This window comes from Gopherus flavomarginatus, chromosome 1 (assembly GCF_025201925.1).
Source record: "Gopherus flavomarginatus isolate rGopFla2 chromosome 1, rGopFla2.mat.asm, whole genome shotgun sequence".
Taxonomy (NCBI): Eukaryota; Metazoa; Chordata; order Testudines; family Testudinidae; genus Gopherus; species Gopherus flavomarginatus.
The window spans coordinates 228,741,764-228,761,025 of NC_066617.1; the positions used below are offsets into that span (position 1 = coordinate 228,741,764).

A 19,262-nucleotide genomic window follows, 5' to 3' on the forward strand; every position below is an offset into this window, starting at 1 on the left:
TTCCTCGGCAGCTTTTCAAGTCAGCCAGATGCGGGACTAACCGTGCGAGAGGCGGCCCCGCTGCTCTGGGGCAGAAGCACGGAAGGGCCACAGCCTGCGGCGCTGCCTGGCGAGGGGGGCTCGGCGGGGGTCAGGGCGGCAGGGGAGCGCCCTGCGGCGGGACAGAGCCGCCTGGGAGAGCAGCGGCCCGAAGAGCAGCGCCCCCAGGGCACCCGCGGCCACCGCCGCAGCATCTGGCGCCTAGCTGCTGGGTTTCCTCCTCCCACGGGCGGCGGCTGCTCCAGCTGCCGGGACTGGCAGCGCCGCGAGCTGCCTCTGGCTCAGAAGCGGCCCGGGCAGCAGAGCGGCCGCAGCGAGCAGCCAGGGCTCCCCCGCCGGCCGGCCGGGCCAGGTGAGTGCCCGTCGCTGGGGGCGGGAGGAGAGGCACAGACTCCCGGTTACGGGCTGTCCAAAGGCTGCAAAGTTGGGAGCGGCTGGGCTGAGGTGGGCGAGGGGGGACTCGCTGGGGATGAAGGGACCTGGCTTCCTCCGTCTTGCCCAGTCCTGTTGCAGAGCAGTGGGGGGAAGCGGGTCCCGCTGGGTGGGGGGCAGAGAAGTACCTGGGGGAAAGTTGCCTGCTCAGGCCGGTGTTTGCAAGAGGAGGAGGCTGGTGCCATGTGTCTGGGGCTGGCCGGGCTGCAGCGGAGGATCTTGTTTAGCAGCCCGGCTCCTAGTCCTAGGTGAATGGGGGAGAGTATAAGCGTCTGATGAAGTGGGTATTCTCCTAGGAAAGCTCATGCTCCAATACGTCTGTTACTCTGTAAGGTGCCACAGGACTCTGTCGCTTTTTACAGATCCAGACTAACACAGCTACCCCTCTGATAAGGTGTAAACACAGGTCTCAGCCTGCCAAGGACCCAGCTTAAAAATATGCCCCTGACTCTCCCATAAGAAAAAACAATTGAAATAGCAAAGGCAGAAAGTGTGGGGCCATTGATCTATCTGAGGTTAGTGGGGTTGAACAAGTGTAAGTAGGACAGTGTCTTGCCCATGCCTTCGGTGGGACCAAGACTTCACCCAGTGTCTGTAACAGGCATCACGTTTGGTTTAACCACTGCTCCAGGGTTGTGTTTCTGATATCAGGAATAAGCAGTGAGATGGCAGCAAGTTTCATTATGATGTGGACATAAATATTGGTTTGAAATGAGTGGCTCCCCATGTAATTGAGCGTGTTTGAGAGGTACTGCAGTATGGGGTTCTTTTTGACTTTCTGTCTAATCAAGAGTGATAAAATGATTAACTTCTCTGAAGTAGCCAGTGTGTTACACAATAGCGCAGTGGTTCTCAGGGGCCACAGTTTCAGGGGGTCCACCAAGCAGGACCAGTGTTAGACTCGCTGGGGCCCAGGGCAGAAAGCAGAAGTCACACCACATGGGGCTGAAGCCTGGGGCCTTGAGCCCTGCCACCCTGGGCTGAAGCCAAAGCCTGAGCAACTTAGCTTTGCAGGGGCCCCAGGCAATTACCCTACTTGCTACACCCTAACGCTGGCCCTGGCTTTTATATGCAGAAAACCAGTTGTTGTGGCACAAGTGAACTGTGGGGTTTTTATAGCATGTATCAGGGAGGCGGTGGGGACAGCTCAGAAAGAAAAAGGTTGAGAACCCCTGCAATAGAGAATACCTTGTTTCTGTAATGTTTTGACTGACAGGTTTTTAACGTTTGGGTAGATCATACTTTTTAATACCTGCATCATGGCCATGTTTCTGTATTAATCACAGTAGGCCAATTTTGCTCTCAGTTTCACCTGTACTTGCCCATTGTTTTCTATGGAGATGAATGGGTGGAACTGAGAGCTGAATTTGTTGTTGTTTATCTTTTCATGTTACATTCTGAAACAAAAATGGTGAAACAGATGCATTTTAAACAAGATATTTTGAAAGTCATCTGTGTATGGTAAGTCATTTTATACTCTTGAGGGCATTCTGTGCCAAAAAAACCCAAAAAAACACCCCCCCCCAAAAAACCCGCACAATATTTTAAAATTCTGCAAATTTTATTTGTCAAATAAATCTAGAGGCTCCAGCATGGCATTGGGGAGCACAGGGCACTGGCTGCACAGAGGTGAGAGATCACTGGGCAGCTCTCACCACCCCAGGTTTGGACTCAGTGGTAAGGCTGCACCCAATCCTGACACAGCGCAAGGACTGGGCCTGCCCCAGAAACACCTCAGGGCCCTGCCCCTCTGTGTCAGGTGCACCAGGTATGGGCAGGCAGGCTCAGCAAGGCAGGATCCAAGTGTGGAGGGGCTTAGTGTGAGGGGATCCAGGTGTGGGTTGAGAGGATTCTGTGTGGGCCAATCTGGTTGTGGGCAGCTCATTGGGGGATCCAGGTGTCTGTGTGGGGGGCTTGTTGGAGGTTCTGGGTACAATGATTATGGGACTCTGCAGGGGGGATCAGGTGAAGGTGGTTGGGGCTCAGCAGGGTGGAGGGTCTGGGTGTGGGGGAGAAAGAGCTCGGCAGGGGGATATGGGTGTGAAGGGCTCAGTGTGGGTGGGGTGGGGATCTGAGTGTGGGTGGCTTGTTGGGGTTGTCCAGGTGCAGCAGGAATGGGGCTCAGACGGTTCTGGGGTAGGGGATGAGGCTTGGCAGGAGGGTCAGGGTATGAGGGGATCTGGATCCACAGGGGTTGGGTGGATGGGGGAGCAGCTCCCTGTACAGGGATCCTTTCCCCTGCAGTGGAGGAGTGATGGGTGCTGAAAGCGGTGGGGGGTGGGGCATTTGCAGAGCTTCTTTCAGCTGGGAGAGAAAACTGGGAGTGGGTCTGACCTACCCCCAGATGCCATGCAAAGAAAAAGGAAGTCCTATCCTTCCAGTCCAGCTGGGACTAGCAGCTGAGCCTGGTGCAGGGTAGGAGCCACCAGCTAGGTCTTCCTCAGTCCTGCCTACTGCCCCACAGTGATTTATCTCTCTGATGGCTGCCTTGGGACTCCGAAACACACTGCTGGGGAGGGCTGCATGACCGCTCTTGTGGCTCCCCTTTGCTTCCCTGTCAGAAAGTCATTTTTCTGTGAGGAAGCAAAGAAATCTGTTGGGGACATAAATTCTGCGCATGCCCAGTAGCGCAGCATTCCTCCAGGAGTAAAAATTTGAAACTGTATCTATTGCAACCTATCCTCTTATGTTGCCTTTCATGAGGAATGATGTGCATGGTAATTACTGAAACCATCTTTCCCTGAATTTATAGTGAAAAGGTGGGTGAAATACAAGCTTTCAAACTTACACAGGTCCTGAAGAAGAGCTTTGTGTATGCTCAAAAGCTTGCCTCTTTCACTGGCAGAAGTTCGTCCAATGAAAGACATTACCTCACCCACCTTGTCTCTCTAATATCCTGGGACTAACAAGGCTACAACATCACTGCATTTCCCTGATTTTGTCATTTTGTTATACTGAATTCAAAGAAAATGTTTCTCTCTTTCACCATTTAGAGACTATATTTATAACTGGTTTTTATATACAATATTTTTCTTTAACTCTTTTTATAGTGCACAGTTTTACATTCATTGTTTACAGTTGCTGGCTGCTGTATGTATGGTGATGTTGTTTTGATTTGTGCAAAGAACACCAAACAAAACAATTGTAAATTAATTTCTTAGCTTTCTGTATGTCATCTTGCATATTCTTAATGTGGCAGATCTGCTTAGATTCCCTTTACTGTTTTTATACCCTAAAATTATGGGCCAAATGCTGCTTGTCTTACTTTTGTCTTTAATGTCATCACTGGAACTATCTACATGAGTAAGGTATGCAGGGTTTGGTTCTATGCGAGGTGACACTAATGGTGTTTTTGTTTGTTTGTTTAAAATTTTTTGTCAGTGAAGAGTTGGGAAACAGTCATTGAACTAAACCAAAGAACAGAAACCGCTAACTTTGCCATGTTATAATTCAAATATTACACATTGCTAAGAAAGCACACATATTGCAATTTATGGCTGAAAATCATTTAAAGAGTGAAACATTTGAAAGCAGTCATATAATTATAAATAATGTGTATATCAAGTTTGCTTAGCTGTGAATTGGAGCCAATACAATCTTTTCACATACATGAAGTGGCAGTTAGATTCTAATATTAATATTTTAACTGGCTCTCTATAGGTCAGATGGAACCTGTGAGCAAATTTTTCCTCCTTAGTACATTCCAAATTGAATTTCAGGATTTAGTATTTAATACCTCAATATATGTGGCTCTAGTTGGGTGAGTGGAATGAAGAAGGGACTCAATTCCCATTCTTAAATTAATTAGCTTCATTTATGCCCCCTATATTGGGGGTTGTGGGGTCGTTGGCAGAACTCCCCTTGAATGCAGTAGTAATTTTGCCTGATTAAGAATAGAATGGCATGAGAGGAAGTATAGGAAGAAGAGTTACCTTTAAGTTCTGACAGTTTTAGCATGTATGAGACATGATAGTAGCTTCCACAAGTATGTTGCTTTTAATATTAAACACCATATTTGAGTTTTGAATGTTGTATTTTCAGCTAAAAGCTAGACCAGAATGTATTTGAAGGGCAAAATCCTAATAAATAATTTTAATGTATAGAAATATGTCTAAGGGTTTCGCTCTTATCACAAACACATGAACTCAAAAAATATTGCTTATTTTGTAAAATCAACATTGTGTACACATCAAGAGATTGATTTTTATAAAATATACAATAATAAATGCCTCATATGAAATTATACATTAATGCTGCTCATTTGGAAATCAGTCCTGCATTTCTTATGTGCCAAAAATTCCTTCAAAGTAAATTAGAGACAAGGTGGGTGAAGTAATATCTTTTATCAGCCCAACTTCTGTTGATGAGAAAGACAAGTTACAACAATTTGAAGTAAATTTAAATTCTGGGTGCTCAAGGAATACAGGATTGATTATACCCTTTGGGCAAAGACCAAGGGACAAATCCTGTTCTTCGTGCACATGAGCAGTATCACTCATGTGAATGGCTGATCAGAATTTGCCTCCAAATGTAAAGTAAGGATCCAATTCTGAAATTCTGCAGGACTTCAGTGTGAGTGTAATCTGCATCAGGACTGTGGGATCAGGGCCAACTTTTTCAGTCACTGTATATAAAATTTGTAGGCATTTAAAAGGTTGAGAGATATTGGACTTTTCATGTGTTTATTTTAGTCCCCACTTCAGGCTTTTCCATACATCTTCATGGTTATGTGAGCTGTAACTACACAGACAGTTCAGGTATCTGGTATATGAGCAACTCTGTGGAGTTGTGCCATTGTTGTTCACAATTTGTTCCAACAGGTGGGACTCAAAATAATGTCTTATCAAAGTGCTGGTCATCTTTTCTGATCTGATGGTCCTCTTGTGTTTTCGGAGACAACTGCTCAATTGCAGCCTATTGACTATTACAGAAAAAAAATCCTATCATCACAGTGGTTGGGATCATTTTGTAACTTAAAAAAATTTGTTTTTGAAGAAAAGAGGCAGTAAACCACATGTAGACGAAAGAGCAGATGGAGAAAAAAAACATACTAGAGTTTTGGAAAAGTCTGGTCAAGTTAAAATACTTATTTACTTCATGGCCTTCAGAAGAAGTTACTAGAATTTGTACTTAATATTTATATTATGTAAAATTAGAATGAAATAATTTTAGTTAATTTTTTAGTCACCAAACCACTAACCACAAATGTAGCAATAGACGTGTTCTCATTTATAGAGTTCTTTAGAGGATATTAATTTGAAGAAGCAATCCTGCAAGATGTTATGATGAGCGAACATGAAGTTGTCACACAAGATCAAACATGAGTGTTTAGGAGCAGTACAGACTGCATGTACCAGGAAAAGTGAATAATGTATATACACTGATTAGGAACATATTATTGTGGACTCATTCAAAAAACAAAATCCGGTTACTGGTATCTATGGATATTTTAAATATTAAAAACCCACACATTGTACTCTGTAGAGAATAGTTTAGGCTGGCTCTCTGCCTGGATTTGAGACTTCTGGGCATGCTGGATTATGGATATTGCCAAATTCTCCATTTTAATTTGTCTTCCAACCATGGGATTTTGGATTGTTCCATGTAGATTTTGCACTAAATTAATTCCAGGTGTTATTGTTGATTTCAGTGGAGTTAAGAATAAACCTGGCCCATTATACCTGAGATTTTTTAGCTTGTGTGCTGTCATTACAATAGTTATTCTGTGCATACACCATCTTTTTCACAATGACATGAAAAAGTGAGGTTATTATATTCATGTTAAACTAAGTCAGTACTTTCCTCAGTGTGACTCATTACTGAGGAAGCTACTCACTTTATAAGTGCTGATGATGAGCAAGAAGGAAAGAACCCAGATTGAGTGTCAGGTTCCAGACTGAGTTTGCCAAGATGACACTTATGCCTGGCCTACACACAGGAAATTTGAATTGGATTTAACTAAGTTTTTTTCTAAAACAGTGGCTCTCAACCTTTTCGGACTATTGTACCCCTTTCAGGAGTCTGATTTGTCTTATGAACCTCAAGTTTCACCTCACTTGAAAAGTACTTGCTTACAAAATCAGACATAAAAATACAAAAGTGTCACAGCACACTATCACTGAAAAATTTCTTACTTTCTCATTACTACCATATAATTGTAAAATAAATCATTTGGAATATAAATATTGTACTTACATTTCAGTGTAGAGTATATAGAGCAGTATAAACAAGTAATTGTATGAAATTCTAGTTTGTACTGACTTCACTAGCCCTTTTCGTGTAGCCTGTTGTAAAAGAAGGCAAATATCTAGATGACTTGATGTAACCCCTGGAAGATCTCTGCGTACCCCCAGGGATTTGCGTACCTCTGGTTGAGAACCACTGTTCTAAACTGAGTCAGTTAAAGTAGCCTAATCTTCTTGTGTGGACACTCAGAATGATTTTAAAAGTGGCTAATATCTATTTAGCTTAATTCAATTATATTAGCCCAACTTCAACACCTGGTTTGGCTGACCTTTGCCCTTCCCTTTCTCAGACAGCTTTTTGTCAAGTCTTTCTGTCATGTATTCCTTCTACACCCTAGTTTTGCAGGACTGCTACTGGCAGACCAGGCTTCTGTACTATAATATGAACTGGCTACAGTTTCCTTCCCAGAGAGATACACCGGATGCAGTCCCTGTTCAATCCTTTAATAGACTGCCAAGAATGGCTGTTGTGAGCTTAAGTACATTATACACAGCACCACTTGGGGGCTGAATAGTATAATACAATTTAACATGCTGTTAAACTCTCCTTGTAAGGGAGCCCTTCGTGTGCCACATACTGCACCAGCCAGGAGCAGCACTAGTGCGGCCAGGAGCTCTCCTGAGACAGTGTTTGGTGCAGGAGGGGCAGCACGTGTCTGCCCCTTCCATAGCACATACACCAAAGTTAGTGTAGTTCCCAGTGCAATATGTTGCCTAGGCCATGCTCCCCCCCTCATGTCAGACCAAAGCTATATGAAGAGTGAATCACTCCCTCAAAATGAAGAGCCATTAGCTTCTGTGCTTACTGTTCATTTGGCCATTGGGATACAATAAAAGTGAACTTTGATTTTTATTTTTTTTTAAAGTCTGCTAAATATTTCACCTTGCAACTCCTAAGGAATTCCAATAGCTGCAAGGAGATAAGAGACCTGCTGAATCCATAAAGTGAGGTATAGGATGAAATTACATCATCATTTTGCTTTCTTTGCTTCTGCTTCTGCTGCTGTATGAGCCAGGAGAGCATGGAAATGAGAGCGGGGGAGACTGTTTCACTACTCGCATGCATGCACACACACAGGATGATGGAAGAAGTTTAAGCGTGAGTTTTCAGGAGAAGGAGAGTATTCTTCTCTCTGGCATCCGTGGCTCTAACTTCAGTTTCTCCAAGATGGTACTGTGAAAATATCTGCCTTGCTCACTGCTCTGACTGTGTACATCTACGTCTTCAAAACCTCTTAGAGTATGTCTACAGGGCAGCTGGTAGCGAGCCTCCCAGCCTGGGTAGACAAACTCATGCTAGTGGGGCTTGAGCTAGGGACTAAAAATAGCAGCATGGACATTATGGCTTAATCCCTAAGGACTTGGAGGTCTGGTGGGCTTGGGAGCCTGCACTTCAGCCTAAGCCACAACATCCAGACTGCTAGTTTTGGCATAATAGTTCTAGTCCTGCTAGCATGAGTCCGTCTACATGGGCAAGGTGGCTTACTCCCCACTGCAGTATAGACATGCCCTTAATGGTTCCTCTCACCATCCACATCAAATTCAAGCTCAGTAGCTGAATTTCAAGGCTTTGTAAAACTTTACTTTTCTCACTTGCCACTTCTTCTCTTGTCCCTTCTGCTGAACTCAGACTACATGCCTAAGTGCTTCCCTGGTCTCCGTCTTCCACTTACCTCCTTGACAACTTGCATGAGGCCCTATATGTTTGGAATTTCCATCCTGACTTTGTCTGCCATGCCTTCACACTTTTCATAAAACCTATAGCACTACTTAGAGTAGAGTTTAACAACCTCCCACCCCTGTGGCACTGAGACATAAAAGCAAACATAGCTACTTTGTTGCGTATTGCAACGCTTCCTCCTCATCCTCCATCCATATTTTGTCTGTTTAGTTTGTAAACTCCTGGAAGCAGAGACCGTGGCCCCAATTATATGTTGCCTTAAGGCTTTTATGTTGATCCAGTCTTAAAGACTCTTAACAGATCTTTCTCTGGGGAGACAGCCCGTGTGTAAGGTGATTTCTTGGTCAGTGTAGATCTCTGTGAGGCTGTATGGCTGCTCTCACTTACTATAGACTAAACTATTTCCAGAATGGCCTTGGAATAAAAGGAGACACAAAGGTGACTTAAGGCTATAAACTGCCCCATTTCTGTACTGGATGCAAGAATTCAGGAACTCAGAATTGGGGTCTTTGTTTCTGGAAAAGCACTAGCTGCACTTCTAGTAGTATATAAAATAAGTCAAAATAATGCAAAATCCAACATTAGTTCTGTATTAAAATTAAGATTTACATGCTCCCAAAGTCAGGAAATACAAAAGGTAAGGCTGAATGTACAGTCTTTTGGATTCAAATGAAATAGCCTTATGTTTCATTATTTTTTATTGTGTCTGACACCAGTCACTCAGGTTGACACTAAGTTTAGGTGAGTAGATGCTTATTGGAAAAACACCCAGTAGGCTATTACACTCATGAACTGCACATATGAATTTTATATGAGTTTGTTTATACTATGTCTCAAACTTCAACAGAGTTACATGAGTGTAACTCAGGCAGAACTTGGCCCACTGTGCTTGGCTTCTTTGCATTTGTAAGAGACCATCCAATACCAATAACCTAGAATAAGTCAAAATATATATTCCCTCCCAAGGTTTTTCCCCTGATTACCACTAGCAGCTGAGCCAATGTTTTGAGATGCTTTGCTGTGGTGTACATACAACATTTTGCTCACTGTGAGCAGCTGAGAGGTGTTAGGATATAGCTTTCTTTAAAATGAAGTATTAAACGTTATTTGCATCACTTTTAGCCATTCACAAAAGGCCTACAAAAGGGGATGGAGGAGGGGGAGTTCTCCGAAGCCAGGGAAGACATGGCTGCTCTAGAGAAGGACTATGAGGAAGTTGGCAGGGACTCTGCAGATGGGGATGAGGCGGAGGAAGGAGAAGATTATTAAACATTTGTTCTACAAAAGCTTAAAAGTGAAAAAAAAACCTTGTACTTGTAGACAAATTGAAACAAGAAATATCAATTAAATTAAGCTTTACTTGTTACATGTTGGATAGACTAGCTGAAACACACATTCAGGACATATAAACACTTGTGGCAGCCAAAGGAAAACGTGGTATTCTATCAGAAGATAAACTGATTTTTACAGACTACTTGTATGTCTCAGTTTGCAATCTTCGGCCTTGTCTACACTACAGGTGAAATTTGATCTAAGCTACGCAATTTGAGTTACGTGACTGGCATAACAAATCGACATAGCTTAGATCTACTTACAGCGGGGTCCACACTACGCTGACTCCCATTGTCTCCCGTTGACTCCCCTTACTCTACTCTATCCAGTGGAGTATAGGAGTCGACAGGAGAGCATCATCTGTGGTCGATTTGGCGGGTCTTCACTAGACCCTCTAAATCGATCGCCAATGCATTGATCACCATTTGTCGATCCCCCGGTAAGTGTAGACATTCCCATTAGAAAACACATACACAGTATCATTCAAATAATTCTTTTACTGTCTTCTGGAAAAAACTGACCGCCTCTTCCCCCCCTTCCTACCCTCCCAAACTTAGGACAACATTTTTTGAAGGATGGTGTTATTTCTTCTGTTAAGTCAGTGGACGTTGTATGTGCCAGATTTAACAGTGACATAAGACTTTCCAACATAAGCATCCTCCCCATTACATCTCTCTTACTTCAGCCAAAGTTTAAAAATAAACTAGAAGTTTTACTACTTTCTGATGCCAATCTGGAAAATAAAGGAGCAGAGCTGATGGAAGAAGCTGATAGTCTTATTCTTATCCTGGAGAAAGCAATGGGAAGCACTGAGAGAGAGAGAGAAAGAGAGAGAGAGAGATACCTGCGCAGTCCCAGTCATCCTTCCTGTGTCTTACTCCTTACTTACTTCTTGCGGCTGGCATAATACAGGCTGTCTGTTGTCACAAAAATGCAACAGAAAAGGCTTACTATTCCAACACTTCCAACTTCAACAAAGAAAATATATCAAATTGCAACATGACACCAGAAGAATCAGAAAAATATCCTCAATGTAAGAAAGTGCTAAATATGTCTATATATGAGTGATCTTTTGGAGACATACTGAAGTACAGCATGGTTGCTAAGGGTGAAATCCTGGCTGCAGTGACTTCAGTGGAGCCAGGATTTCACTCCAGCTCCTTTTCATATCACTGCTAATGTTCTGCTTTTGTTTTAAAACTGTGTTGAGTTAATATAATATGATTGTTTTCATATGGCCTCTTTTTGCTCCAGTTATGTTTTTAACTTCAGATAAAAGCTAACAAAAATTAATATGAGAATAATTAAAACAGAAAAATAAATAAAAATATTAGATTAACACAATTTGTATTAGGGTTGTTTGCTAGAGGGAGCTACAAACTTTAACATAATGCTATTTTAAGGTATGCAAAATACTGTATGGAGTTTTTAAATAATTCTGTAATGTAGGAAAATATTTGTATTAAAGCCAGAGGTCTTTAATGGGGCTCTCTCTAAGTAACAGATGCATGATTAGAACAAAAGAGAGTAAAGTGCAACAGTAGACAACATACCTGATAGTTAGGTATGAATGAAGGACCATTAAGAATGTCTGAATTTCAAGTGTTTGTAATGATTTTAAATGGTGACAAGTTGTTCTGGATAAAGTTGGACATAGTATAATAAGATCCCAGTAGTTTATTTTTTAAAGTGTAAAGAGTACAAAAAAGAGAAACACTTATTGGTTTTCATATTCATATTCTTTTTGCTTAGTTGTATTAAAAAAGAACTGTGGAGGCTTTATGGAACTTTTAAAATTCAGTTTCACAAAGAGTACGGTACAGTGCAGGACAGTAATGTTCATAGTAAATACCATCTGTTTCATCTCGAGAGACTGAATTGGTCTTAAACCCACTCAAAAAGTACTTTTATCAAAAAAGCAAATCCTCTTTAGAAAATTGCTATTCTATTTCAAAAGTGCTGGCACAATATGGCACATGGTTTGGAAAAAGCAGTGGATGGCACTATTGCACCATAATAAGGTTATAACTAATAAAGGTCGTCTCTAATTCAAACAACTTGCACATTGTAAGTAATACTAACGATCATCTTAAATGTCATTACTCGAGAACACCAGTGAGCTGTAACTTAAATATATTCAGCTATATCCGTAGTGATCCTTCCAGAGTTCTTTAGCTCTAGTTGTTGCAGCACTTACAGAGTATAGTTTTCTCTAACACATTTGGACTGCTCTGCAACTGTGCATAAGAAATATGGGGAAGTTCACTCACTGCAGATTAGATGTGGCACAGCAGTTGTTCCCCCCGCTCCCTCTACTGTGGTCTGTTTCTTCTTGTGACTCATCCTTCTAACCATGTTACGTTTAGTCTCATCCCTTCTGGTAACTGAATGCAACAAAAGCAAGCATCCGATCCCTCCATTCAGTCTACTGCCCTCAATTCAGGGCCCAGTTGTCCATATGCCCTTTCTCAGGGCTTACAGTAGACCATATGCCCTTCACAGGGGCTTTATGACACCTTGCCAGTGGCTGGTAGGGGAATCCAGGCTCATCTTCTACACTGGGTTCCAGTCCAGAGACTCTAAGACAGGCAGTCAAAGTTCACACTTCCAGACTCCCTGCCGCCACTTCTCTGGACTTCTTCCTACCAAGTCTTTCCCTGGGGGTTCTTCTCATCCTGCAGGATCCTTCCTGTTCCTTACAGGTCTCTTTACTCCCAGCTACCATGAGAGTGACAGCAGAGTTCCTCCCTCTCTCCCTGCAACCTCTCAAACTTCAGTCGAAATGCCCCATAGACTTTACCATCACTCTTGGGCTTCACTGCCTCCAGCTGCCTTTCAGCTCAAGACAGGGCACCTCTGGACCCATGTTTCGCTGTCCTCAGCCTATCAGGTTTTCTCCTGGCGCAGGATCCACCAGTTCTGATGCCAGGCCTCCTGGGCTCTCTCAGCCTTTAGCCTAAGAGAGGAAACCTCTCTACTTATAAGCTGGGTCTCCTCCATGGCCTTCCTTTCCCACTATCTTGTGCTCCTTTTTTTATAAAGACCCAGCACCAGCTTATCTGGGCTTGATCACCAGTTATGCCTAATACCCCTCCAGGTGCCATCCAGTGGCCTAATTGAGCTCAGGCTCCTGTTACCTCATGGTTAACCAGTGTAGAGTTTATAGACCCCATCACAAGAAGCTTCTGTCTTAGTGATTCTGTGTCATATGTGCTCCGTTTACAAATGAAAATATGCTGTTCTAACTGCCAACTCTGCAAATTTAGCCTGGGCACTGAGAGTCAAGCTGACTTCTTTCCTTCTCCTACATGATCACAAATACTAAACTGTTGGCCAAATTCTATCCTCACTTATTACCCACAACCCTGCTGTCTCCAGATTATGTCCTCAATTATACCTTTGCAATTCCATTAACTTTTAGAATCTTTATTACTAGTTATGATGCACAAGCCAGAACCCACGTATGCTCTCAGGCTGCAAATTTATTGTATTCTTATTACTAGAAAACATGGTTTCCAAATGATTGAATTATCATATATGGTACAAACTGTATTCCAGTAGTTAGTCATAGCTATTGGAATATTATTTGTATACTACTATACAGTAGTGTGGTGTTTGGTTTGGTTTTAAATACATGTCTTAATACATTATCTTAGTTGTTTAGTTTCTTGTAGGTGTTATATCAGGAACAATTTTCAAGGAGGGAATTAAATGAGGATAATGTAGGAGCCTTGTGCATCAGTATTGTATGTGACATATAATAGGAAATTTGCTCTTTAATCTTCTGGATGATACTTCAGTCATTCCTAAGGTTCAGGGGAGTTCACAATTCAACTGTTGGGTGCTAAGTAGTACAGCCGATTCATTGTGCAATCTGTATGTGTTGAGATTGTTGTCTGAGAATATCCCTATGGGTAAATCCCTTTCCTTGCAGAGGAAGGAATTTGCCTATAAAACTGAGGAATTGGTTTACAACTTGATTTTTGTTAGGGGGAGAAGTCGTCTGAGGTCTGGGGAAATTTGCTGTATCTTAAGGTAATGGCTGCATACCCCACCTTTTGAATGGGCACCTCATTTATTTATGAATCAAAATAAACAATGATAAAATATAATATGGCACCAAGATCCTGCGAGTTTAACAACTCATATTACCAGGTTACATACATAAAAGCATTTAAGCACAGGTGTCTTCGTAATCAGTCTTGGGACAATTAAAGTAATTCTGCACTTCAATCAAATGCAAATATATAGTTTTATTTTTAGAAATTGGAACAGAGGTGAGCTGAAGACTGACTTGGAATACATTTCCTATGAATCTCTGAGCTGCTTGTTTGTCTTTAGATTCTGGTGTTTCTTTAATTACTTTATTTTTTATCTAGTTTCAACTCATCCTTGCTAAGACTCATGATTTATGTTAGCTAACTCTTCCATTCTAATGTGATATTTCTTTTTGTTCAGTTTTAGGCTCTTATCCTTTAGTCAACTGAGTTTTCCTCTAAAGGGCCTTTCTTTGAGGTGTTTAATTTCTGTAGCACACATGATAACATTACCCATGATATGCAGTACTTAACTTCTTCCAATTGATAAAAAATATTGGTACATTTCTTCCTTCAGAATTATTTCAGAAGGTGATGATATTCCAAATTATAGGCTGCACACTGTATCTCCAAAATGCATATAATATACTAGTTTCATCATCTCAATAAATCTACCTATACCCATTGTTCCCAACTACTATGGGATTTCTTGGTTATTGTATAGCTATTGGAAGCCCTGGTTGATGTTCATGCCAAATTGCTCTTATTTTGGACTAATGTGTATTTTCTATATTTACATTTGATACATTTGAGTGACACATACATATTGCTTCCATGCTTTTCCAACCACTTTTTTCCTGCTCATTTCTTTTGTTTGGTCCAATCCTTCTGCAGTGCAGTTGGCCCTTTTCAAGGTGGATACATTTGTTCTTTCCCTCTCAGATAACATAAGCCTATTAACACATTCTGATAGACCTTTAAATATCAGCACCTTCTTGCAAGTACCTGCAAAGTCACTGGCCAAGATTTTCAAAAACAAGTGCCTAAAGTTTTAAATATCTAAATAGATTTTCTTGATTTTCAAAAGTGCTGAGCACTCAGCTCCTCTCATTGACTGGTATAGTTTGCACTGCTCCCATCTCCTGATACCAGTACTCGTCTGTCATAGTATATCTGTAGTAACTATTCATTTTGTACTAATAAAATATTTTCATTAATTTGAATGCTTGCAATGGTCTATTTTTCAGCTCTAATCTAAAGAAAAGTTTACAAATGTGCACTTTCTGCAAATAGGAGGGATTCTATCACAAACTAAAATAGTAATTGCAGAAACATGATACATTGTTGGAGATATATATATATATATATATATATATATATATATAATTTTGGTGCGTCACAGAGTCCTAAGGTCTGTAGAGTATCTGATATATATATACTACATGTATTAAAGGTAATGCTTTGAAGTTTGTTTTAAATTGTAATAGAATCCCTCCTAATTGCAATAAGTGCACATCTATAAACTTAACTTTTGTTATAGCAGAAAAAGAGAAGCTTAACAAGAATTTCTGGGTCACTCCACATTCTAGCCCTCTACAGGAAGAATGTAAAGCTCATTTGGGTAGAAACAGCAGAGCTGAAAAGATTTACATCCATGTCTTGGAAGTATCATCTAATGTAATATCTACAATCCTGTCCTTGTTATAGAATATGATTTTTTTTCCCCTTGTGTGTTCTAGAATGATTGCCTGTGGAGTGCAGCACTGCTGTGCTGGCAGAATCCAGGAGCTTTTTTGGAAATTCAAGATTTCTCTAGCTATCATTTTACTTCACCTGTTTCTGGCTACCTCGGACATACGTAAGATATCTTTTTCCTTACTCATCCAACATTGATAGAGTGTGTGTGTGTGTGTGTGTGAGAGAGAGAGAGAGAGAGAGAGAGTATATAATCATTATTAATTTTATGGGTGGGATTTTTTTTCACATATGCTCATGATTGGCCAAATTCCACTCCCATAGAAATCTATGGTAATATTCCCATAGCATCAATAGGAGCAGTTAGATCAACTCTGAGCATTTTTGAATATCCTACATCTGAGCATTTTTGAATATCCTACATTCTTTCTTTATTTTTAATAAGGACATCAGGTATAAGTAATTTCTAATTAACTGTGGGTGAGAAAAATAAAATACAACTTATTTAATAGTAATATACCATAGAGATGGTGTAACAGCTTCTGTGCCACTCTTTGGCTATTGGGTGTAGCGCAGAGAAAGGAGGTGAGGAACAAAATCAGGTGTCAGAAGTTGGCAATTTTATGCTGCTTCTGGTAATAATAATAAACTATTTTATGGATATTCTTTACAGAGTTATTTTATTTCTAATAAAAATAAGGGAAGCAGCATTGTTTTGTGCATGTGATACAATAGATATGGGAGACCAGTGATTTGGATTTTATTCCTAGCTCTGTCACTAACTGACTGTATGACCTTGGACTAGTGATTTCACACTTCTGTGCCTCAGTTTCCTTTTATAATGATGCTTGTGTTCCTTTATAACGCATTTTGACATCTAAAGATGAAAAGAGATATATATTACAGGTAAAGTTTAAATGTTTCATAGATCATGTATTTTATAACGCCTTATGCTTAATTTTAGAAACTGACTCCTATGCTGTGTCATGTATTTACACTCGAGGAAGTCAGAGTTTTTATAAATTTAAACACATTTAGCAAATGGTGTGACAGCATTGACTATAAAAAGTGACAAAGAGTCCTGTGGTGCCTTATAGACTAACAGAAGTATTGGAGCATGAGCTTTTGTGGGTGGAATTTGGTACAATGATATGATGGACTAGTTCTGAACATACTGAAGTTCTCCAGATGGCTCTTACTCACGCATTCAGGCAGAGTGCCTTTAACCATTATCTTTAAAAAAGACATAATATTTCTAGAACTTTGGAGGAGCGGGTGGAGGTATGTCCCTTCCCACACCTACACAACAGCTGTAGCCAGCGATCCCTCCAGTGCACCTAACCTGGCAAATGGGGTGATCAATGTCCCTAGCTTCACACCACCCAGAAATTTTTCCATTTTGGCTGCCAGCACTGCCAGCAGCACTAGCCGTTCTTCCCTACCTCATTTCATCCCTAATATAAGGTGCCAAATTATGCCTTTTCCCTGTCTGTATACACTAGGAGAGAAGGTTGAGACTTCCTGCACTGTCTCTGACTTCTACAATACCCACACCAGGTGGCATAATTTATCCTCAGATATACAAATAGATCTGGGGGCAAAAAGGAGGGACAAAAGTAACTTTAAGCAAACAAATTTTATTTTCAAACTTCCCAGTCATTCAAGAAAAATGTATGTGAACCATTTGTAAAAAGTACCTTGATTGCCTTTTTAAACTCCAGTGAAGAAAAATTACAAGATGAAGAAGGTATATCATAAGGATTGGAAGGGACCTCAGGAGGTCATCTAGTCCAACCCCCTGCTCACAGCAGGACCAATCCCCAACTAAATGCCCAAATGGCCCCCTCATGGATTGAACTCACAACCCTGGGTTTAGCAGGCCAATGCTCAATGACTTCATTAGTTATAATGGCTCTTGTAAGTCAGATGTGTTAACAATTGACAAGCACTTGTAGGTAAATTAATGACTTCTCTTGCTACTTACATGCCAGAGCCTGGCAACATATAAACACTTGATCAACTTTACTTATGAGAGTACTCAGTTCTATTGCAGCCTTACTAATGTAAATAACTCAGGTGCTTAAGTATTTACAGGATCTTCTCCTGTGTTTGTTGTTGCTAATTACTTACTAATAGATATTTGCATTTGCTTATACATGCCAGTTATTATGCACTTGATTATCTGTGCAGAAACACAAAGAGTATACATGTATTTAATATGTAACACAATTTTTCACTTAACTAGTAAGTCATTTAAAATAATATTTTCCTTTGAAAACATCTGCATGTTTCCAATAGTTTTATTGGTGCTTGGTACAGCACATTTAATTGCTAATTCCTGGTTTGGGAAAATACTGAGAATCCAAGCTCCTGTGTGAGTTGGAGATGATGAATATATTGAGAGCTAGTGCTTCACACTCATGAAAGATGTCAAGTGCAGTATTATTACAGTAGAAGCCATTGAAAAGTCATTTTTTTGCCAACCATAATTATTACACAGATTTTAAGTATAGGGAAAAACTGGTAATCTCAGATATCACTATTTAACAGGGACAATTCAATTTCCTTTCTGCTTATTCATTAGGGTAAATTATCAAAGCACAGTAAGGGATTTTTGTGCAAAAGTCATTATAAAATAATTTATTTTAAAGTTATCCTTTCTTTATTTAGCTCAGGATGGTTTCTAGGAAAATAAAGAACTGTTTTTAAGACTGTACGTGAAGATACTTGGTCTCTGTCACCAGGAATTCATGTGCCTTCTCTGAAAGAATTCACAGTCTGTGTGTACCTTAAGCTAGTGATTTCTAGTAATCTCTGGACTGCTTTTGTATATAATATAAAAAGACATGGTAGTACTATTTCTGCAAAAAGCTATGAACTTTGACTTACTGGAGATCATGACAAATTGACAGTTTGGATGTTTGGCACTCAAATAAACTTAAAGGAGAAACTTAATGTGGACACTTGGTACCAAGTGTGCATAGAGTGGAGAAGTAAATACAAGGAGATGAAACTATTTATAAATGAAACAGAAAAAAGAGGCCAAGAACTGGTTTAAAAAAAAAGACCTTATTGCAGATGGCCAGATTTCACTTGGCTGTTCACGATCATCAGCCACATCTTCAGCTGTGGGTATGGTTGGTGAGCTGTATGTGTTCAGAATGTGGAATGAAGCAGATAAAATATCTGACTGCAAAGATGGTAATATTAGAGGCTGGAGAAAGAAAAATTCGGTCTATAATCATACATTTAGAAGAGAACGACACTTTGCCATGTGGAAAGTACCATATGTCACAATTAAAACAATATTTTTGCCTAATGCTAGTGTGACCACGGATACATAACCTCTGTATTTTTGATATTGGTTTTAATTTCCTGAATTCTTTTCTCCATAAAATTCTCCAATTATTAGTTTTCAGTTAAAAATTTAAAAAGGCAATGTCAAGGTTTGTAGGCCTTACCATTTATCCAATTTGTATAATGTCAAATGTGAAATTATGTCCTCAGTCCTGCAAACAGCTTCACTTTAGCAGACCTTTGTATAGCATCCTAATGACTTCAGTGGGGTTCTAAATGGTGCAGGGTCTGCCTGAAAAAAGTTCAGGATTCAGGCCTATGTTAATTTAATGTTAACTCTGTGGATTTAAACACATGCAGGACTGGAAATGAAGGATAGGATGCTAATAGTAACATTAACAGGTCCATGCTTTGCACACTTGCCCTATTGACGTTACACCACCTGATGATCTGGCCTGTATTTTTAATTGTTAGTTACCAGGCACCATATTTTCTTCTCAGTTC

At 40.5% G+C, this 19,262-nt stretch overlaps 1 protein-coding gene across 9 annotated transcripts in view; it reads left to right on the top strand.

The window, feature by feature from the left end:
• The first annotated feature begins 306 nt into the window (after positions 1–306).
• ADGRG2 (adhesion G protein-coupled receptor G2) overlaps positions 307–19,262 on the top strand; it is a 101,781-nt gene continuing 82,825 nt past the window's right edge. For 8 of the 9 annotated variants that reach the window (XM_050936473.1, XM_050936476.1, XM_050936481.1 and 5 more), the window contains exons 1-2: positions 307–391; positions 15,506–15,624. In XM_050936473.1, coding sequence (XP_050792430.1) covers positions 15,507–15,624 — 118 coding nt within the window. In that variant the 5' untranslated portion in view covers positions 307–391; position 15,506. Of the gene's footprint in view, positions 392–1,869; positions 1,933–15,505; positions 15,625–19,262 lie in introns of those variants that run through there. The other variant, XM_050936474.1, reaches the window with a different exon arrangement.